The sequence below is a fragment of the Haplochromis burtoni genome, unplaced genomic scaffold, assembly GCF_018398535.1.
Source record: "Haplochromis burtoni strain Fernald_Lab_line unplaced genomic scaffold, NCSU_Asbu1 Contig_1, whole genome shotgun sequence".
NCBI lineage: Eukaryota > Metazoa > Chordata > Actinopteri > Cichliformes > Cichlidae > Haplochromis > Haplochromis burtoni.
This window is the reverse complement of record NW_024582362.1, coordinates 327,605-351,638: the sequence shown is the minus strand read 5'-3', so window position 1 is coordinate 351,638 and position 24,034 is coordinate 327,605. Positions and strand designations below refer to the sequence as shown.

Below are 24,034 nucleotides of genomic sequence, written 5' to 3'. Positions count from 1 at the left end.
CTCATTGAATTTGCACACTGCTGTGAAATGACTTTGAATGAGCTTCCAAAACAAAACCAGAGCCACAACGTTGAAGCCTGATTAACATCTGGTCCAGTCTTTTCTTCCAACGTGCACCTGAGCATATCTGGAATTTGATTTATGTCTCCGCCAGGGACAGGGCAGGCCCGATAGGCAAGCCCTACTGCAGTTTACATTCTAGGTGTGTGATGGTGTGAACGCAAAAGCCTAGTTAGACAGAAGGCTTACTGTGGATCCCTTGGGCATTGCAGTCTCATCTACTAGAAGATAGAGGATGTTCAGTGCCACCAGAAGAACAGAGATTGTCTGCAGACATAGAGGAAGACAAAAATTTGTTCACACATGGTATAATTATAAAAAGATTGATCAAATCCTCCAAGTATCCGGCATCATGATATAATTGAATGCATAATAACAATCTTGTAACTGTAAACTGTGCCAAAATTGAGCTTCTCAAAACTTAAACAATTTGAGGGTTGTGCGATGCACGTGCCATGCCTTGCACATGGCCTTTCTACCTTATCTAACAGTATCAGACGACATAAACAGTATTCACACACTGTAATTTATTTAAAATCACTGTTGTTGTAGGTTGGTATTCAGCATTGTCTTAAAACATCCATTAAACAAAAGTAGTTTCCCCACCCAGACTCTGTGGGAAAAGATGGATTTTGAGGTACCGTGTTACTCCCAGTGGATACCAGCCAGGCTGTAAACGTCATGAGCAAACAGTGTGGGCCTAATGATAGGTCAATCTTAACACTCACCGTTCCTGTGAGCAGGATCAGCATCACTATGGGATACAACAAGTTCTTCTCCCATCCCGATGCCTTCTTTCTTCTCTCTGTGAGGACATGAAAGCGCAACAAAGAGTGAGTTTATTTATTTTAAGAAATGTATGTATGATGAACTAAACTCCTCCATTACACTTTCCACTACTTGTTAATTAATCAGCTCATCAAAGAACCTACTGCAACCACAAGCCCTCTGGCTTTATTTACAGGGTTTGTACCGCTTTGTTTAGTAAAACATATCGCGAGTGTGTGGGCTGAGCACAATCTCAGCTCTCATCGCAACCGCCCCACCTGCAGGTAATATACATTTCATAACCTTCAAAAATTACACTCTTCCTCTGTAATTAGCCACACTCATCATTGCCTTAATTAATGGAAAAAAATAATAACTCCTGGATGAAAAGAAATGCTACAAAATTAATTTTATGATTTATATTTAGGAGAAAATACGTATGCATGTGCTGGGCGACTTATGCCTCTCATTCTTCTAAGCCAGATGAAACATTTCAGCTTTATATGTACCTCGTATTTCAACGGCTCATTCATCATGTTTATAGACTTTGCTGACAGCCCATGGACCACAGGCACTATGTCTTACAGACATCAACTGTCCTCTTACAATGTGTATTTGACTGCCCTTTAGTATTTGCTATTTTGACTTCTTTCTCCATTTCCAACCTTGTTACTCCTCCTTATTCTCAAAGTGCATCCACCCAGCCTGCCCAAGAAGTTTGCCAAGTGCACTTTATATGCACCATCCTTCTAAATTAATGACATCACTAAAAGGCTTGGTACAATATAAAGTTTGCATCTTGTCCAATATCCTAAGTGCCTTTGTGCTCTCCTACCCCTCCTACCCTGCTCCCCAAAAGGCTCAGGCTTCATTTATAATATCCTAAAATGGATGGGAAATTATCAGGCAGTTCTGGTCCAAGTCCAAATTAAGAAATTAAGGCAGATGAAGAGAAAGCGGCTGCCTGTCAGCAATATGCAAAAAGCTAAGCTAACGTCTGTGGCATATATCTCCGAGATGCAAAACAGAAAATGAAGAGAAATGATGCATATCATTTAAGGAATAAAACCAAGGGAACAGAAATAATAATAATTTAAAAAAAAAAAAAAAACAACTCAAATGAAAGGCAGCGAGAGAGACAGCGAGAGAGTATAAAAACTACCACATACACATACTTACCCAATTTATTCCTCTGATTTCTAATATTGTCCAGTTCTTTGTTGAGCTGGTGAGCAAAGCTCCCTCTGGTATAAGCGTGTGTGGAAGACCCTGTGAAAATAAAAATATTCAAAATGTCTGAAACGTGCTGTATGAGCACATGTTGTGTAGGGATAATATAGAGCTATGTTTCTTCTCATAAAATTTTTTATTTCACAGAAGACAAAGAAAAAAAACGATGCCCCTTTTGAAAGGTTTGGCTTTTTTGCTTTGTTAAAACAACCTAAATGACTATCAACAGCAAAAATAACAGAAACAAAGCTCCTCTTTTGGACACCATAACTTGGAAAAAAAAACTTCTCTTTTTTTTTTTTTAACTTCCCTTAAATACTTAAATAGACGGAGAGGATGTTAACCTCTCCCTGTATTCATCCTACCTCAGCATATGGTATTTGACTTGTCTTTATTAAGCAATCCCATCAAAACAAGTAATCCTGCACAGAAAATAACAACGTGATCTCAAACAAGTAAAAATAATCTCTTGTGTCAGGAGCTGTCTAGCACATGCCACAACTGGTTGAGTGGGCTGGATAAGACAGCAAGGGATTCTCCAGGAAAACCACAAGGCCAGCTCATTTAAGTCTAATTTATCTATTTTACTCTGTTTTCCTTCCAGCTTGACGCACTATCACAGAGGCCCCTCGAAGCCAAAGTGGAAGAGTATCCATTTGCATCCCTCGGGTGATTGGCAGATCAAGACCAATTAGTTCAGTGTTACACCGTTACTAACGTGCAATAAAAATACCATCTTTCATCTTTGTTACAGGAGTGAAGGACCAATCACTTTGATCAGACCTTCTTCTTCCCTCTGTTATTATGTCACGCCCTGTCTGGATGGGTTTAAGTAGGTAAAAGAGGGTGAGATAGACGCAGAGGTGGAGAGTTAGCAGTCTATGCCCGTCTAAGGATCTGAGCAAGGGAAAGTTTGAACCCTCCAAGCAAATACGCTCGGAACACAACAGGAAATGTCATAGATAGTTCATAGATAGTTTTCTTTTTTCCAGAGACAAACTGAACACTTTGCCTCGGGGGAGCCAAATCTGTTCAGCTGCAAGTGAACTTATCCTTTACCTACGTGCACTGCGTATTTGAACAAGGCCTGACGCATCACTGGCACATATAAATCCTTGCTGAAATTTAAAAAAAAAAAAAGTTTGTGTGGGGTTTTTTTTTTCTTTTTTAAAACCATCCATCCAAAACAATACTTTACACTGAAAACAAAGGACAATAAAATCGATTGTTCAAAGCAGAGAAAGGGAAATGCTTAGATTTTCAACTGCAGTATCTTCAATGACATCACAGCAAACCGAAGTTAAATATATCCTTCTACTCCTTCTGCTGGCAGCGTCAAGTATAAGACTGAGTTACAGCAAGGCAGAGATGCTGAGTGGGGCTTCTGGCAGTCAGGAAGGCCTGGAGTAATTCAACATATCCTCTCCAACCTTCTCCACAGTCAAAAAATTACGTCATTCACAAATATGCTAAACACCATGCTGAGACAACAGAGGCACTGGCAAGGTCATTGTGCCGCATAGCATCTGGACGAGTGCTCTGTTTTCAGCACATCAGGGTGGTGAGAGGGCAGTCTGTACAAGTGTGTGCATCGCTTTGCCTGTATTGCAGTATATTTATGTGTGCCTGGTGCTGTTTTAATATATTCTGTTCTTCACTATGAAACTACTGAAACAGTATATAAACTGGTCCTTGTAAACTTTGACAAGCACAAATACAAGTTTTTTTAGCCTCTCACACATCTACCATGTGTATGGAGACCTGCAACATCTGGCAGTACAAAGGACAGTTTAGGATTATGAAGCAACAGAAGTGAAAGGCTTGTTATGGAACTAAAAACTGAATCAAGTTACTTTCTGTAACTGAGGCAATGCAATCAATAGTGTCAACAGGACGTTTTATATTTGCTGTGTCTCTCCGACATCATAAAAAAAACCCCAAACATTTATTTCTGATACAATGCACCATTATTCTTGAACCTTGGTTCACATTGGCTGCACATAGCAGCCATCACTAGGTGCTCCTTTTGAAGCAATGTTGATGGATCTACAGCTTTGACTTCTCTATCTGGAATCTGAGAAAACTATTGTGAAAACACAGTGTACAGGAATTAAGATATAAAGACCACTGTAATTTCTGCTTTAGCACAACAGTAGCAACAGTGATGATAGAGACGAACAAGGACTTTGTTAGGAATTCAACTTTTTGAATGTCAACTTCTTGAAACCCATCTATTAGTTTCTGGGGCTTTTTTTCTGGTTATAAATGGAATAGTTAAAAAGCCCATCAAAGAAAACACAGATTACTGGTAATCAGACTTTATCATTGGGGTTTGCATACAGAGATAAACGAGTGGCGTAATAAAGTCAGTATCTCTTGCTTTGCTCTGACCTTTTTTTCTTTAAAGTTTGAACATAGAGAAAGTTGAAGAGCAGCGAGAGGAATCGCAGGCTGACTCCATCCTGACTTCTGTGTCACCAGACTACTTGTGCAGTTGGGATAAATTCATCACCCTGTATATACATTTAAAAGCAATATAGTAGGGGTGCAACAATGTGTTATTACTTGTAACAATTGCTAAGCACCATCCATCTTTTATCTGGACATTCTCCTTTTAGGTTCATTACGCTCGTTACAAGAAAAGCAGACACACATTGCTAATGAGCCGGTTTAAACCACAATGTCGTGATCAGCAACACATAAACTACCAACATGTCATTACAAATGGGCAATTTCATGCCACAGGAGGACAACAAAGGACCAGACATGTAAATAAACATGAATGCATCAACTGATTAGGCTCAACAGTCCACATCTACAAACACAAACTTTCTAAGATGATAATTTATTAGAGAGGCCTGATGCAAAGCGGACACCGGTGAAGCAAGAAGACAACATTGCTCGTCTTTGGAGTGTGTCCCGTGAACTGTTCCTGACCTGCTCTCTACTTAATGCCCTGAGCAGATCAAAGGAACCACGCTTAGACGTTCAGTTGCACCTAACTATGACCATGAACAATGAGTATTTGCATGTGCACATACTTGCATGCATATTGTATCTGCATAAAAACATTATGTCTGATAAGCAACGCTTTAAGCTTCACTGAACATTCCCCTTGCTTCTCTCTCCAATTCCCACCTCTCTAACAGACAAAAATGAACTGCAGCTTGTCCTTGGTACACATACTGGGATGTTGACCACTGTTGTTTGGTTTTTTTTTTTTACCCCACCGTGACGTGTAAAGATCAAACAGTCCTGGAGACGATAAGGAACAGATTACAATTATTCTATCAGGTAGTTCAAAGCAGGGCACTGAGGAATGAGCCCTAAGAAACTGTACGCATTGGTGGCACTCTATGGAGGTGGCCGGCAAAGCGTTCAAAAACATGTGTTATCTGGGAGTGATCTCGCTTACCTCCCGGGTTTAAAAGGACACTCCTTTCTGTTCATTTACTCACATCTGTACACTTGGTTGCGTGCTTGAGTTAATATTAAAGTAGGTTTTGGAAACTGGCCGAAATACTTCCTGCTTTTTTTAAGATTATTTAACGTCAAACAAGGAATTTGGGAACACAGAAAGCTGGACGTGAAAAGGAAATGCAGGCTAAAAAAATATAACATCTTCAACATTCTTCAACACTTCAAACTTTCCCTAAAAAAGCAGCACAAGGCTCCCGGTGTCCTCTCAGAAGAGTTATGGCTCTTTAATGTCTACAGCACCAAACCCTTTCGTGAAAAATTTCATTTCCATCCTATTAAACAGGCTGCCATTCGAGGCCTGACATTAAATGTGGCAATCATTTCACCAATAATGGCAGCGGCAGTGGATTTTCTTAAGTGGATTCTTAAGAAAAACTTCCTAAACAAAATATGGTCCTTGCCATAGTGGCTGCTTTGACCTTAAGCAGAAAGTTATGAGAGTGTGACGGTGTCAGGGAAAAGCCAGTGACAAGTGTGTGTGAATTTTGTGAATGTCTGTGTGTGTCTGTGTGCCTAGCTGAATTTTCAATGCTAATTGATTCCAGCGTGGCCTACTCCATCACACCCAATAGGGCAGTCAACCCCTCCCCTCCCCTATAATGTGCCAACACGTCTCCCACAGACATACCGTTTAATCTCCTCTGAAGGGTTTCCTCCTGCAAATGGATGCAGTAAATCTGCTCATCCAGGTCCTCAAGGATCTAAAGGGGAGAGAGCAGAGTAGGAAGAGATGAAATGGGTTATAATTAGGCCCGAAGTGGGACTGGAGCAGTGGCAGATGGGAAGATGAGTTGGTGATGTATTTGTAGTCCTCTGTTGTGATTTTAAATGGCTAAATGAGACATCTTTCAGACAAGAAGAGCAGACTCGAGTCTGTCTGTAGAGACATTTTTTTAAAGAAATCTGAACAACAACTGTTTAATAAACTCTTTTCCATCGACTCAACTTTTAGAAATGCAGTAAATACTTCATCCAAGTGATTACTTACTGTCGGCTTCACTAGCAACTGGCCCATGACGGTAAACATCCTGGACAACCCCACAGGAGTGCACACTACACAGGAGACAGGACAATACGGTCAATTTGTTTAAATATAATAAAGGCATGTTTCCACATATAGGGTCTGGAACTTTTAGTTCAAACTTTTCAGAGGAAGTATAAGAAGTCCTTTAGACAGTTGATTGTCCACAGTGGACACCAGGCGGCGACTCCTATGGTTACAAAAACACTTTCAGTTGTGCACAAGTGTAAAAGAACAAAGCCCTCAGCTTTCCCTTCAGTAACACTTCACTAATGCTCCTCTCTGAGGAGTTCATGTCAATAGATTTGGTTCATACTGAGTGAAGCACATTCTAAGTTCTAAATTATCCAGGGTATGCTCAACTTGGCCATCAGAAGAGGGCCACCCCCATGCCTATCACATTCAAAACACCAAGCGGGCGATAGTGAAAATCCTCAACTCGAGGCTTTGAGTTATAAACCTGTGAACCAAGTTAACAGGAGTTTATACCCAAAAATAACATACAACCTGCCTAGCCTATAAGGGTGCTGAAACCATGGTGGAAAGACAGAGCTTTGAGGGTTTCTTGTTTGTTCAGAAAGGTTTCTCGGACTCAAAAGTTTTAGGTACTTTGAGGGAAAACACTGCTCATAGAGATACATCTTCTATTTGCATCATTTTGTAAAATTATAAACACACTTACTTAGTAAAAGGAGTCCTCCCATCAGAGAAATACAGGAATAGAGGTATGGCAGGTAGAACTCCCAAAGATCTACAAAATATATAGACTTTTAGTAAAAATGAAACTTAGGAACAGCTCAACACTTTGGAACAAGCCAAGATGTGTGTTCATTGGAGTTTTAGAGCTGCTAGAAATCTGATTTCCTTCCTAAACAAACTCTCAGCCTAGATTCATAGTTAATGCACCGTCAGATTGGTAAATCCTAAAACTATTCCTTTATTTAAAAAACAAAAACAATGGGTTTAAAATGACCAATCATGTAGAATATTACAAAAATCATACCATAGAGTGACTCCATACTGGCTGCATCATTATCAATGAGGGCTGATGCCACCCACACAATTCCAAGAATGAGCAATGCCAGGAGAAAGAGCATCACAAAGGTCTCCAAAATGCGTGCCTTAATGCCCTGACAGGAAAAAAGCAGGAATAAGAGAGAAAATTATTTCAATTAAAATAATGCATATAAAAATCATAATGATGATACACAAAAGTTACATTATCAACCATGTCAAATTTTTACGTTTACATATACTGGCCATTACAAAACAACAAAATTCACACAGGACCCAAATTCCCAGAGTTTTAGGAATATTAAATTTAGATTTAGTCAGTCTTTTAACTAAAACATTATTTAGTTTTAGTCATGGTTTAGGCCTCAAAATTCTTATATTTTAGTGAACTAAATATCTTAAGATTATTGTAGACTAAATCTAAAGTATAAAGTGCAAAAGTTTGTTTTATTTTTGGTGAGAGATAATTGGTGAGAGTTGCTCTATGTGGTTTACAAAGTGTCTTATTTTCCTCAACATCAAATGTGAAATGTGTCCATATGTCTACTATTCTCTTCCTCCCATGCACGGGACCATGCATGTTGGCGACTGATCAAATTGTGCACATCTAACCTGACTGCACGATTACTTCTGATTACTTCCAAACTCGTCCCGCCTTTCTACACACATTGATTAAATCTGATTGGACCTTGTCTCTCCATTTTCATCTCGTTTTCAATTCGTCAACTTAAGTGTGAATACATTTCATCATAGTTTGTCCTAGAGCATTACTTTTTTTATGTAGTTGTTTTCGTTAAAAGAAAAAAAAAAAAAAGTTGTTGACAGAAACTATACAAAAATTTATAAGTCAACAAAACAAACACTGGTGCTTACAAAATATTTTCTTGGGATGTGCGTTTTTGAGCACACAAAAGGGCACAAACATGTCTCAAAGCTGACAGAGTGCTTCCACTTAGTGAAAAGGTGAAAGACAGAAGATGTGTCAGAAAAACATCAGAAGGTAATTTGCCAGAACGAGTTGGTAAAAAAAAAATGTTGGAGAGAGATGACAAATCTGTCAAATATGGTCTTGGTTCCGTTATGGCTATGACTGCTAACTGAACTGGCACGTTGGCATTTGATGACTTTATTCTTCTCTGGAGAAACAGGATTGATGCAGGGGTATGAAGAAACCTTCTGTGTGCTCTGATTCAGCCAAAAGCACCAATCAATCAATGGACAACATTTCAATATCAGCAGCATAACACAGCTAAACATGCAACCAAAACATCAGCATGAGCTACACCTGCTGAGGACCACACTAAAACCGGGGAGCTCAGAAAATTACAAGATAATATTCAACATGATGCTTTGTTTGACCTTATATGTACCATGTAGTACTGTCTCCCACATATTTCTATTTTGCTATAACCCACCTTTAAATGAAGCACTAATATGGTTCTCGTTAATTCAAGCAGAACATCTGTAAAACAAATCTGTATAAGTGTTCAAATACTTTGTATAGTCAGGAATGAACTTTAAAGGAGCTAGAAGTGCTGTTTCCTACATTTCATATTGAAACACTGAACATGATTACTTTTACAGGAAACCTCGCTTCCACCCCTCCTCCTTCACTTAAACTAAACAGCATCATTTCCATTCACTACACACAAACATAACATAAACGCTCTCATCCACTCCTCTGTAAAACAGCTCGTTTATATACACATATTGTGGTCTATAAAAATGGGTCCAACCAGGGATGGTGGTAGTAGAGGTAAAATTAAAAAGAGGAGGGAGGAGGGGAGGGGTTCCTGGGGTGTTGCAAGGAGCATGAAGCCTGGCTGGGTCAGCTACTGTCTGCGATCAAGAGCAGACCTCCCATCTGGGGCCGATTAGGAGCTCCCTTAGCACCACAGTCATGTCTCAGGCCGTGCAGAAGAGAGGGTTTGGGGTAATTTGGGTTTTCCGGGTCACAAACTGCTGAGTGGTTAATAAAGTCCTCCTGTACCTGTTCACACACAGTTTCCATAACCTCCCACCCCCGCTGGAGAGCTGAACTGTCTAGCACTGTAAGACAGATTGGTACTCTCAAACGTCAGCTTAGGCTACCGTGCATGGGATAACAAGGGCTCTCTGCTTTTGAGCATTGTTTAAATTAGGTACATACGAGTAATTTGTTACCAGCTAACATAATGGCTGTGTGGGTGCTGTTCAGTATTTGCCAACAGGTACACTCGCTGTGTGGCTGCTGTTCAGTATTTGTCAACAGCTACATGGAAGTCCATGAATAATAACGAAGCCTATTTAAAGAGTGGAAATGGCTTTAATTCTTGAGATTAATTTTGGGTTTTTTTTTTAAATGGGGGGCAGAGTTATTAGTTCCTCACAGTTCCACACACCTGACCTTCAGCATCTGCATTTTAAAGTGGAAACACTTTAACATTCCCTTACTACCCACTCTACAGCTCAATGTGCCATTGTGCAAATATGCATTAGTCAGATAGTCAATATTCGTATTTAATATTTAATAAATGTGATCCCTACACTTTGCTACCAACCTACTCAGTATATATTTACTATAGTAATGTAAGTAAGGAAGTTTCTTTCTAAGATTTCATTAATTTTCTGTAGTAAAAATCCCCTGTAGCATCCCTTTGCAATTACTGAGAAATGACTCCCGCTTCTCGCCTTCTCTTGCGGTGTTATTCTGGAAAAGCCTCTGGGGTCAGTGTAGAATTTTCTAGCATGGCAGAGAGTGAAATGGGCAGGGTCTGGAGTGCCTCAGTGTGGCCGAAGTGGACACTGCAGCCACAGGTAACGTTAGAGGGGGTGGGACCTTTAGTCAGCACGAAATAAGTGCTATGGAAAAATACAGAGTCTTAATAGAGACATCATGGTGGTGACATATAAGTGAACTACGCATGCCTTTCTGTTGTGATATTTAGCAATGAATTTATCAGTCAATTGAAATTAATAGGCTGCAATTACAGTAACAAGCTGACATAAGCACACATTTTGCTGACCTTCTAATGCTCAGTGTCTGCACGTTAAATCGATGTTGCAATCAAGCACATCACAGATCAGCTCAACTGTGCAGTCGGGAGCACGCTAAACACAGCTGAATAGAAAAGATGGAGGAGATGGAAGAGAGAGAGAGACTGGTGGAGGAGAGGAGTCAACGTCTGAGCATATCACGTTCCCTAGAGGTAAGAGAGGTGAAAGAGGAATGCTTTCAGGGACTTCAGCCACGTCCCTCACGTGGTCTCTTAAGGATGCATGAGAACAAGCAGAAACCACAGGCAGGACGTGTGTCCGCTCAAGCGCACCAGTCCACCTTAACAAGATGTCCAGGCCATGCTGAAGGTGTATTCCCTTTAGATATGTCTCTCAATCATTTATAAGACTCAAATCATTACCCATTCAGATCATTTAGGGCAAAGGCAATGCTTGTCACCTCGCTTACTATCACCCCTTGTTCTTGCTTCGCAGGAAGAACGATCCACTGTGTCAAAAACGATTTGGCGGGTCAAGAGAACGGGGGACACTGAAAGTGACTGATTTGAATGGTTTTATTGATCCATTTACATGCATGACATAGCACAGTGAAAGTTCTGCTTATGATCACACATTCTTGCAAGGAAAAATGTAGCCCTTTGCACCTCATCGCAAAATATGTGGTTTAAAAATAGGAAAATCCAAGTCAGTCATCATCAGTGATCAAAGAAAACTGTCAACTGGTGAAGGAAGGGTGGGAAAAAAAGAAAAAGACTGCGCCTTGGCATCTAGAGTGCCCGTTGAAAGTTTCTATTCTTGCCTTTCTAAATGTGTAACTACCTCTAAATATAGCAGCTCTGAAATATTCAGCATCCCCCGATCCTCACACTGACATCGAGTGAGGGGCTGCAACTTTGCTTGTACAAGACAAGGGAGATTTTCTAAGAAATGTGCGTAGTGGCCAGAGAGGAAAGTAATCACTTCATATGCGGCAGCAAACAAACATGCATGGATTGATCTACCCACACACACAGAAACACACAATCAGACAAGTTCATCTTTCTCCCAATCCACCCAGTCACACAAAGCTACAGAAGGCTTTGGAAATAGTTCACAAGCTTGTTGCCTGGTGTATTCTGCAGACAAACTAAAGCCAATCTTTCATGACCCGTTTCCATTTCCAAGTAAAATCAAGTTGCAATCAAACACAGGACGAAACTAAGTTGGCACAGGAGTTTCCTAGTCGCTGTGATCATTCCATAACAGGTCAGCAGGTGATGGCAGAGATCATCCAACGGACCATCCTTCTGCTCACTGTCAGGGACGTGTGCAACAAGGGCCAAGAGTGTAATAAGTGAGGAAGGGGGCAGGGTCCTTTTCACTTCCAAGCAAAAAGACCTGCCCTCTTTGCTAAAGACATGCCAGATGCTCAGGGACCTTATTAGCGTATCCTTCAACCAGTCGGTAGCAGCGCAATGACCGTGTCAAAGACAGAAAGCAGAGGACAGGGACACTGCCCTGTAAAGCTGCGCAATCAACTTCTAAGGACTCCTAAGACTTCTTAATAAACAGGGCAGAAGGGAAATGGCTGGTGTCAAGTCATATCATTCAAACCACAGTGAAGCAGCTTATCTGTTTGAATATAGATGCTTAAGAAAACAGAATCGTTTTAATGAATAACATAGCTTTCAGTTGTTTGTCAAGTCTCCCTCTCCCTTTTGTTTTTTTGGTTGTTTTTTTTAATCATCCTATTGTGGCAGCACCTTGTGATTATATAAAATCCTTATATTAATAAGAATTCAAATAGATGGCTGCTTCCTGGGTTTTGTTAAGCGGAAAGTAGGGACCAAGCACACATAATAACACATAATACTCTACCTAACTTAACCCACAGTGCAAATAAAGCTGTGTAACCAAGTCAACGTGAGTTACAGATTACTTTAAAATCTTCAAAAACAGCTACAAAATCAGCAGAGACTCAGTTTTGTTTCAGAACTTTGCATTTAGATTTGAAAAACTGAGTCACGAGAGGAGGGGAAAATCTCGCTTGCTCGTTTTTACAATTCCTAGCTCAAGCTAATATGTCGCCATGGTAACGAACATTGTAACAGGCAGCTTTAGGGAGACATTGTGACCTTAAAGGAAGGTATGTAAACACCACTTTATATTCCCCGGCTGGCCCTACCCAAAAGAAGGCCTGGGAAAAATGTCTGCATGTGCAGGAGATTTGAAATAAATATCCAGGCCCCTATTGTGGAGCTCCAACAAAGACGAGTATCTTAGTAACACCACACGGGTTTACTCGGCGAGACGTTTTCTCTTTCCCCTCCTCCTCCTCCTCCACAATAAACACACTTCTCATCATCGGCGGGTTAGGGCTTAGGATGAGATTGATGAGGAGTTTCTTTAACTACCAGATGAAACCTGTTGGCCCTTTGCTGGGTCAGTCAGGGGGTCAGACTCGTTCCAACTCGTTTGAGGATCAAACACATTTCAATACTGTGGGGAAGACCAAAAGACTATTCTCTGCAAAGCACGAGTTCCTGTACAAATCCTGTTTCACAGACTTTATGCATGCTTTAATAATCGTCACTTATTTTGGTTGAAATAGAACAGGAAGTTGTCACCATCAAAACCCTTACCCTTGATTTCACTGTTTTTGAGTAAATATAGCGCTGAGATATCACACTCATCAATTCTATCTATTAATGTGATTACATTTCCTTGATATAAATAGAAGACTGACTAAAGGTTTATGTTGATGTCTTCAGTCTTTGTTACAGCATACTGATCATCTCAATAAGGATGACATGTATGGTTCTCATCATTACAATGCCACCTATTGGTGGTGTGGAGACAAGTAACAGAGAGACAATAATGGCAATTTTCTTTTTTTATTTATCTAAATTCCTTTGCTAATGCTGCAAAAAAGAAAAAGTGGACAATATTTGATAAGCACATCACCAACAATGTAGTATCTCAGTTTCTAAATATGATCAGAACCTAAAAACAAACTAAACAACAACCTTTACTTGCCTCAGTGATGCAGCTCTTCTGCAAAGATTTGAGAACACAGCAGTAAAGCGGTAGACATTTTATAGCAGCAAATAAAGCTAAATCATAACATCTGACATCAAAACCTTAAGTCGCTCTTGATTCATCTACAATTTGGACAATTTGTTAAACTATCAATCATTCAGGTGACAGAGCCTCTAAAGAGTTGAACATTAAAAAACAACAACATTAAAAAAAAAAACCATCTTTAATCTGTTGGCGTCTTTTAGTACATCGTCAAAAGTAAACACAGCCACATGAAAAGGCTGACTTACGACGTTAGAAGTGAAATTCATCATTCACTTCATTTCCGCACTCAAAGGGAACTCGCAGTGCTATAACATTAGCCCAGTGGGTTAAAATGCCACATAAAACCTTATGGCATAGCAGTCTAATGCTGTTATTGGATAAAGGGATAATATCACATTATAAAAACACAGATCTGCTTTTACATTTATCTTGCTGTCGGCTGTATAATTCACTCTGCAGGCAGCTCGGGTTCGGGGGGGTTTTTGTTTTGTTTTTTTGGAGGGCGATTAAATGGAGGAGTGGGTATATCATTTCCACCCTTGCCTTAGCACAGAACCAACAAAATATATACCTGGAAGTGCAGCTCAACACTGAACAGTACTTCCTCTAGGCACATTTATGGAAGCTGTATTGCAAGAAACAGTCTTGCTGAAATGAAAAAGAACAAAAGGGAGAAATGTGAAAGAGGCCCTCATCCTGCTTCCTACACATCAGGGCTTGCCCTCTACTGAAGAAATCCAACCGAAACAAATTAGTGGGCTGAGGAAGAAAAGAACTCGCTATACACTACAGTACAAACTAATTTTTATGTGCTTTTGCCAGGAGGGACATAAACCAGAGAGGTTTCAAACTGTGACACAGGATAGAGGCGTATTAAAAGTAAATCTTTGGCCCTCCATTTTGCAAGGCTCTATTGTGCTGTCATGTTGCTGCGACTTTATGGACGTTTGGAACACGAGCCCCCAGCCCATTTTTTGGGGGGGTAATCAATTAAACAAGGAAGTTCGCTGAGCCTTACAACTCGATTATTAGCTTGTCCTTTTGAAGTTTTATTTTAGGGGGCTGGGGAGGAGGTGACAAGGAATCAGGCTTTAAATCAGTGGGGCCGATGCAGCAGTGTTGAAGCGTTTGCAGCCTATGGCCTTATTGAAAGGGTTTGTCAGGATGTGGCACTGGGTGAAGACCAGATTCAGACTTTCATGGTTAATGAGCTTTTTGCGGTGGCAGTTACGGTCAGTGGCATGAGTCAGGGAGAGGGCAAGAACTAAGCACCTGCTGCTGCTCTGGTTTCTAAGAGAAAACCTCTTGCAGAGGTATTAGAGCATTCAAATACATAACAGCCTAGAGTACAGTACCACACAAAATTTTACTATGAACTGTTTTTAATGACTTCCAAGTTTGTTTGTTTTTTTTTAAACCAAAAAAAATTGTCCAAATAATTTTTTGTAATGAAATTCTACCTTGTCCATTATTTTTTTAAAGGCATCAATAAACATGTGTTACAAAAAAAAAAAATTGATATTAGAACAGTTGGATAGGTTGGCAACTTTTTTCTCATTTTTAGATAAAGACCCATAGTTTGTACCTTTTTCGATCCTGCAAATCCCTCAGACTCCAAAAAGAAATAGGCAAATGGCATCAGGACGAAGAGGCAAAGATTGGAGAACAGTGACACCAGGTTCCACAGACCTGCAGTAACCAAACAGACATATACAGAGACAATATATTATTTAAAAAAATGTTTCATTATGAAGGGGACATGTGCCAAAGATTCATTCACAGAGTTTCCTAAATTGCAATTTAAGTTAAGACAGTTTTGTCTGTTGAGTGCCCTCTTGGCAGTTTCTAAGTCATGGACTCTACTGCCACCTGGTGGATACTTGAACATCAAACAGCCTTAACAGAAGCAGGTAATTAGCACTGGCAGTGCAAATAAATAATTCTCAATCTCAAATGGTTTAAGGGGAAAAACAAACTGGCTTCTTTCATTTGTTAGCACCCCATCTGGTAACACATCTATTCTTTTTTTTTTTTTTTGTATAGCAAAGTCATGTTTCAACAAATACAAAGTTTCTCAACAGTCATAGGAAGCAAACTGTGTCAGTGTTTGTACAAAGAGACCACATTTCTTATTATCTAATGCATTATTTGGCTTAATCAAAGCTTTAACTTACTCTACAAAATTCTAGCACATAAGATATTTGTAATAGGTTTCACCTTTTTTCTCCCTTTATAAACATCTAAAAATTCTCAAAGTCAGCATGTTTTCTTTTAGTTTTAGTGCAAACACAATGGAACTGATTCATGTTTAGACTTTGTGCACCAAAGGACACTTAATGTTATCTTTTCTACACAAACATAACCCAGATAATTAACATCATTGGTGTTTAAATCTTCATAATAAGATGTGTAAGGTGAGTGAATAACATACACTGTCACGTAGTTACTCTGAGATAAATGAATGTGTCACCATAAACGTGCATTAATATGTCCACAAATTGAAACTAGATACACTGTATGATAGAGGACTTTATAGACTACAGGTGTAAAAACTTACAGCTGTGGATCTTCATACTACACCAAAGTAATTTATCTACTATAGAAAACATTTTATGTGCATTAACAAAAACTTTGTTTATTAATTACTGGGCATTCTTGGCATTCTTTTTTGTGGTATTACACATTTAATCCTACAATTTAAACCCCCAAAGTTGTGCTGACAACTTTGTGATACTGTTTGAACTGCATATTTGTCTCTTATATTAAGATATCTCGGAGTATAACTTTAACACTGACAGAAAGGCAAGTTTCACTGATCCAGGTTGACATTCCTTCTATAGACAGATCCTGTTCGGATGCTATTAATGTTGATGAGTCACCAAATAATTACTTAGTGAGAATTACTATAATTAGTTTTAGAAAACTCTATTGTCTGGATTTATATTAATCTCTACTAGGAACTCCACAAAAACACAATAAGTACACTTTTAGGGCATTTTCACACCTACAGTTCATTTATGTTGGTCCGAATTAGTTGGCGATTCGTAATTTGTTTTGTTTTTTTCCAAAAAGAAGAATCCAAGCAAACCAAATTTCATCACTACAAACCATGTGAAAATGTTCAGTCTACTTAATGGCCAGATGTGTGTGGATTGAGAGCAACAAAGACAAATGGAAGATAGAAGATGCTGTGTTCTGGATGACTGGTGAACACGGAGAAATGCTAGCCTGTACAGACCACATCTATAGTACATTGCTGCATCACAGAATTTTTTTTTTTTTTTAAACCTCAGACTTGCAATGTACAACTAGTAGCTGATCCAGACTGAGGTTGGATCACATTCACACCACATCTGTGGTTAGTAGTCCAATGTAATGTACACAGAATGTTAATGAGCACAACTTTTTTATCCTGACATTAATGTGAAAAGCTGAACTGACTGTTATTATGATCAAATACGCTGGAAGACAAATTTTCTTTACAGTGAAGTATTTCATAAACAAAAAGAGAAAATGAAAACTGGGATAAACTGTGTGAACTACTGACCGTGAATGAGGGAGCCATTGAGCCACTGAATGTAGTAGTTTTGGGGGAAGGAGAGCAGGATCTCATTACTAATGATTGAGAAAGGCAATAAGGAGACGGCACCACCCGACACTGCCAGAGTGAAGGTGCACAAGTACAATCTGTAAATGTAATCAACACACAGACATAGACACACGTACAGACTCATGTTAGGGCAATTCCACATAACAACACCAAAAGGAAAAATCGTTTACTTACTGAAAGATTAGATTAGTTTAGATTATTGTATATTCTAAAAAAATAAATAAAAAAATAAAAAAAGGCCACTTGCATCAAGTGGGAGTGTGTCACACGGATAAACATTTCCAGCAAGCAACATATTAGCTTATTTAGAATCAGTAGCCACTTAAATAAAACTAAACCTTCACCACCTTTGCCTTAGTCCACGAACAACAAAAGGCATAAACTGGGTATTTTTTCACAATATAGTGTCCAGACTCTGCCCAAGGCAGTGACCAGCTGCTCAGTGGGCCCGACACCCGTTTGCTAAAAAAGCATGTTAATCAGGCATGCTATCTATTGTGTGCGCAGGACCCTAAGGTACCATGTCCTCCAGCTGGAAATAAGCAGGCAGGACGAATGCGATGACAGCAGTCATACAATGAAGGGTGGATGTAAGATCCTAGCTGGAGTGATGTGATACCTTCATCACTGGTCTAGAAAATGAAACCATTTTTGAAACATATAGATTGTTGGGGAGCAAATTTATGAAAACATTTTTCTGGTTATTAGTAATTAATGATTATTTTGCTTAAGCTCGTCTTCTTCTTACTTTCTACATTAAATGAATTAACGGATTTGGACGCAGTAAATTCTGAATTGCAGAAAATTCATTTAATTTAATTAAGAAAATTAATGGTTAGCATCTACAAATAAAGAATTTTTTTTTTTTTTTTGTACTGAACAAAATCCCACACTCACGATATTCTGTTGACAACAGCATCTTCATCCTCGTGGTCATCTAAAGAGGGAAACAAAAGTCCTTCAGTTTCAAGGAGAAATCCTGAGTTAGACTATAGACTCTGCAAAGACTACACTGTATATGCAAGTACAGCAGAACATAATCGAACACAGGTCAATTAGCTTTGTAATACAACAGTTTCCTCAAAGCACTTTACGGTACATTATGATGTAAAGACCCCACAATGTCAGGAAATCCCAGCAACCATATAATTCCCTTACAAGAGAGCAATTGGTGATGGTGAGAAAAAAGAACTTAATTTTAATTTAGATTCAGAGAGGCAGCTACAGTGGGGCAAAAAAGTATTTAGTCAGCCACCGATTGTGCAAGTTCCCCCACCTAAAATGATGACAGAGGTCAGTAATTTGCACCAGAGGTACACTTCAACTGTGAGAGACAGAATGTGAAAAAAAAAAAAATCCATGAATCCACATGGTAGGATTTGTAAAGAATTTATTCGTAAATCAGGGTGGAAAATAAGTATTTGGTCAATAACAAAAATACAACTCAATACTTTGTAACATAACCTTTGTTGGCAATAACAGAGGTCAAACGTTTACTATAGGTCTTTACCAGGTTTGCACACACAGTAGCTGGTATTTTGGCCCATTCCTCCATGCAGATCTTCTCGAGAGCAGTGATGTTTTGGGGCTGTCGCCGAGCAACACGGACTTTCAACTCCCGCCACAGATTTTCTATGGGGTTGAGGTCTGGAGACTGGCTAGGCCACTCCAGGACTTTCAAATGCTTCTTACGGAGCCACTCCTTTGTTGCCCGGGCGGTGTGTTTTGGATCATTGTCATGTTGGAAGACCCAGCCTCGTTTCATCTTCAAAGTTCTCACTGATGGAAGGAGGTTTTGGCTCAAAATCTCACGATACATGGCCCCATTCATTCTGTCCTTAACACGGATCAGTCGTCCTGTCCCCTTGGCAGAAAAACAGCCCCATAGCATGATGTTTCCACCCCCATGCTTCACAGTAGGTATGGTGTTCTTGGGATGCAACTCAGTATTCTTCTTCCTCCAAACACGACGAGTTGAGTTTATACCAAAAAGTTCTACTTTGGTTTCATCTGACCACATGACATTCTCCCAATCCTCTGCTGTATCATCCATGTGCTCTCTGGCAAACTTCAGACGGGCCTGGACATGCACTGGCTTCAGCAGCGGAACACGTCTGGCACTGCGGGATTTGATTCCCTGCCGTTGTAGTGTGTTACTGATGGTGACCTTTGTTACTTTGGTCCCAGCTCTCTGCAGGTCATTCACCAGGTCCCCCCGTGTGGTTCTGGGATCTTTGCTCACCGTTCTCATGATCATTTTGACCCCACGGGATGAGATCTTGCGTGGAGCCCCAGATCGAGGGAGATTATCAGTGGTCTTGTATGTCTTCCATTTTCTGATGATTGCTCCCACAGTTGATTTTTTCACACCAAGCTGCTTGCCTATTGTAGATTCACTCTTCCCAGTCTGGTGCAGGTCTACAATACTTTTCCTGGTGTCCTTCGAAAGCTCTTTGGTCTTGGCCATGGCGGAGTTTGGAGTCTGACTGTTTGAGGCTGTGGACAGGTGTCTTTTATACAGATGATGAGTTCAAACAGGTGCCATTCATACAGGTAACGAGTGGGGGACAGAAAAGCTTCTTACAGGAGACGTTACAGGTCTGTGAGAGCCAGAGATTTTCCTTGTTTGAGGTGACCAAATACTTATTTTCCACCCTGATTTACGAATAAATTCTTTACAAATCCTACCATGTGGATTCATGGATTTTTTTTTCACATTCTGTCTCTCACAGTTGAAGTGTACCTCTGGTGCAAATTACTGACCTCTGTCATCATTTTAAGTGGGGGAACTTGCACAATCGGTGGCTGACTAAATACTTTTTTGCCCCACTGTATCTGCCACCCCTGGTTGGGGAGTGTGGGGGAAAAGAGAAGAGACAGGAGAGCACAGGAAGACTACGAAAAACAAACAAGACAAAAAACAAACTCTGGGCAAACAGAAGAGAAAAAAAAAAAACAGCAACATGGATATAATAACATAATGAACGCTTTCATACAGATAGCTCAAAGTATCTGATATTCTCTACTCACCATACAAAACCAAAATGTATGATTAACTATCAGTACAAATACAGAACAAATTTCAGACAGCTGAAAAAAAAAATGGATGCGTCCAGGTCTGAAAACTAAAGCCAACAGCCTTCACTTTTTGCAAAAAACCAAACGTCGGCCAATGAGCTTCCACCTTCAGTCAGACCCATACCTCACTTGGCACATTGAGTGTCAAAACACTAAAAGTCAGTGAAAACATTTCACAAACCAACAAGTAAACAAGAGGCTGCATCGATTTTATATACGTCATCAGGGGAAAAACGTCAAACAGCAGGCTAAGAATGTTGTACCCTTAAATATTATGTACCAGTTTTGTTACCTTGGGATTCAGTTAATTGTGGATAGTGGAAATTTCTATGTCACAAATGGTTAAGCGTAACAAGGCAATCCAAAGAAGTCCCACCCAGAACCAGAATAACCCTTGGACCTGTACCGTACTAATAATGCTTTTTACAACCATACAAGTGTTGATATTCTCCACTGACAGTAAACAGCTAGATGCACATGGTCACACATCCTATCTGAGCCTTCTTCCTGTTTTAAAAGAGCTTTTCCTCTACACTGTTGCAAGTGCTTACCTTATCATGTTAAGTACCTTGAGAAGACTTGTGCTAATGCTTTGGCACTATATAAAGAAAATTCAATTGAATCAAATCTCTGATTCTATTATCTAAAGCAAAAAAAAAAAAAAAAAAATTTGATGATGGAAGCTAAAATACTCACACATTATTTGCTCTATAACCAAATCACTGGGTGCAGCCTAGTTTTCTACAGTTTAAATCTCCAGAAGGGATTTCTGATGTGAAGTGGTCTACTTTTAAAATAAGACAAGGTAAGGCTGGGTGACCTGGACAAACTATATTAGCCTTGGGAAAATGGGAAAGAGTTCACATTATCTACATGACTATTTTTGTGCTACATGTTTGTTTTTTTCTTTTCTTCTTGTTCTTATCTCCTTGTTTGTCACACAGGTTACAATCAATGTTTTAGGTGACGTAGCTGAAGTTATCAACCTCACAGGACAAGTTATGTCAGCATTAACCTAACAGCTTTTGTGACCAAGTGGATTAATGTGGCCACAGCCCTTCCAACACAAAGCAGGCTGTGTTCAGGCGTGGGTGTGACCCAAAGCAAACAACTATAGGATCCTTGGCTGTAAAAATCATGGGTTCTGAGTGTGAGCAAACACAGCATAAATGACAAAATAAGCAAACCTCTGTGATGCTTGGTGTGAGAATCGTTTCACCGCAGACACAGCGCTGCTTTTTACGTGTTACAGACAGGCGAGAATTTTAGTCTGAACTCACATTTTGCACAGCACTTACCACTCTTCCTCTTGTATCTGGTTATGATGAAGTAGGACACGATGTAGAGGACGGCAAACAGGAGGAAGCAAATCTGAAACAACATCACAAGAATTTTAATGCAGGATTTATTATGACAAGGGATGAATCAGCACATTGGAGACACCATATGCACCATCCACCCAGCAGATTTTAAACCCAAAATTATCCCACATTAAGACTATGACACACTTAGGTATTAAAAGGATTGTCAAAGTATTTCTTACACCATATGCTGTATATACAATGCTAATACCATTGTGTGCAGCTCAAAATCAGTAATACGTGGTCTTAGGTACAGAGTAGTTATTGTGTTTTTATATGATGAAGTTGAAAGATCAAAACCTTCTTCTCAGAGCTTTACTGCGATACCACTGTTAAATGTACAAGCTGTGCTCCCCCACTCTGAGGAACACACTGGGAATTCATTTATATCTAAGGCATTATCAGGCTTGACCATCTCTCCCAATACTGTAAAATAATAGGATCAACAGAAGTAAATACAGGAAGAAATTGATGTGTTCTGAACTAGTAGATAACAAAGGAGACTTCAATCCCAACATTTGTATTTATCTGAATAATATTTTAGGCAAAACTCGACTGTCTATGGTGTCTGTTGCAAAGAATAGCTGGCTACAAGAAGGCATTTAGCTCAAACTTGTAGCCTACACGTCACTCTGGACTTTCTTTGGAACCGGACTGAGACCACCTCGGGAGACCAGTTGTTTTGGTCCACACCCAAAAGCGATTACCGTGTTCACAAATGAACTGCACCAAAAGGAAAAACAAACCAGAGTCTGATATGAATGGACTAAACGGTGTGGATGTTAAAAGATCAAGACTGCCGTTTAACAGCAATGGCAGATTTCTTACAATGACCAACATATTCTGAGCTCACACAAGGTAACTTTTAGTTGTAATGGTGTAACCTCTAATTATTTGCATAAAAGCAATTTTGCATTTTGCATTAAAGCAAGTCAATAACTTCTCATGCTCTAATATTGAGCAATTTACTTTTTTTGTGTACCAGTAAATGATTACTGCAACTCAATTGTGCATGTCCCTTATGTCAGTTGCAAAGTTTATGCAGAAACCTTAATTGCAACCACATGATGGCACATTAACAGTGGCAACTAAGATGTTTAATATGACCCATTTATTCGATTAAAGTAGGAAAGTGAGAATTGCATTGTTGCTCTTATTTGTCTGATGACACTAATGAGGTCGAAGCTACATGCAAAGTGGTCCACAAATTAGATAACCACAGCCTCAAAACAAGCCACAGAAAGATCACTTTCCACATTCCCTTCTTCTCCTGTGACAGTGACCAGGACGCAACTAATCTTAGAAGCTCCCACTTCAGCACTTTGCACCTTGTCAACACCACATAGCTCACTGCGGCCGAGCTGGGGTTATGAGAGGATTCAACCAGATGCCAGGCGGACATACACAACACAGACAGGCAAACTGGCATAATAAGAAATGCCAAATGTCATAATGTGACAGCAGCAACAAAAACATTTTTCCTATCATATGCAGTCCCCTATCAAATGAAAGACTGCTCATATGTTTCTAGCTATAAATTCTGTAGTGATGCTGGTGCAAGCCGAATGATGTCCACAAAGTGGCAAACCCTGAACAAGACATCATCAGGTGCACAGAGCTGATAAAGCAGCACAGACACAAAGACACAGCAGTCTCTGAGGAGATAACAGCAACTTTCAGGCACAGCAGTGAACGCCAGTGCTACTACCCTTCTTATCAATCCATTTTCCCTCAAAAAAAAATTTAAATTTGCATTCTATGTAAAGGAAAAATCAGCGAGTGTTGACAAGGGGACGTCATTTAACCAGGTTGCAAACCATTTCCAAAAACTTATTTTATGCATTCACTCACTGGGGCAAAATCCATAACGTCAATTATTTTTGGCCAATTCAACAGAATTTAGGGGCCATAAAACAAGGGAAAATGCCTTTTCATGTGAGGTGAAAGAAACCTCCCACAGGCTTGCCGGAAGTGAATTTTGACCTTTAAGGAGGGCAAAAGTAAAGGAAAAAGATGTGCTGAGAGGGAAAAATAAGCTTTTTTGAAAAACAGAATTTGGCACAACAATCGTTTCAGCATTACAATCCTATGTTAACAAATTGGTGGAAATTGGCTTGAACGGACGAACAGCAATACCTTTTTCCCCGCTAAAAGGGGCTTAACAGATAAATAATCAACTTGTTTTCATGTACTGTGGCAATAAAACTCATTCAGGAGTAGTTTGATTTCAGAGACAAAAACCTGAAATATCCATCTATTTTGCAGATTAAGTTATTAAAAACAATATTATTAACAGAGGTACATTCTGGGCAGTACTGTATACCATTAGCTTGAGTGTGTTTTTGATGTGTG

At 39.6% G+C, this 24,034-nt stretch overlaps 1 protein-coding gene across 5 annotated transcripts in view; it reads right to left on the bottom strand.

The window, feature by feature from the left end:
* The window catches only part of lmbr1 (limb development membrane protein 1), a 67,546-nt gene that overhangs the window by 40,183 nt on the left and 3,329 nt on the right, over positions 1-24,034 (bottom strand). For 4 of the 5 annotated variants that reach the window (XR_006055399.1, XM_042228143.1, XM_042227933.1 and 1 more), the window contains exons 2-12: positions 21,620-21,692; positions 18,141-18,180; positions 17,181-17,320; positions 15,219-15,322; positions 7,563-7,689; positions 7,242-7,310; positions 6,527-6,591; positions 6,167-6,239; positions 2,008-2,097; positions 789-865; positions 250-327 (exon numbers count right to left, since the gene is read on the bottom strand). Coding sequence is in view for 4 of the 5 variants with exons in the window: in XM_042228143.1 (XP_042084077.1) it covers positions 250-327; positions 789-865; positions 2,008-2,097; positions 6,167-6,239; positions 6,527-6,591; positions 7,242-7,310; positions 7,563-7,689; positions 15,219-15,322; positions 17,181-17,320; positions 18,141-18,180; positions 21,620-21,692 (936 nt within the window). In the remaining variant the exon portion in view is untranslated. Of the gene's footprint in view, positions 1-249; positions 328-788; positions 866-2,007; positions 2,098-6,166; positions 6,240-6,526; positions 6,592-7,241; positions 7,311-7,562; positions 7,690-8,988; positions 9,014-15,218; positions 15,323-17,180; positions 17,321-18,140; positions 18,181-21,619; positions 21,693-24,034 lie in introns of those variants that run through there. The other variant, XM_042228596.1, reaches the window with a different exon arrangement.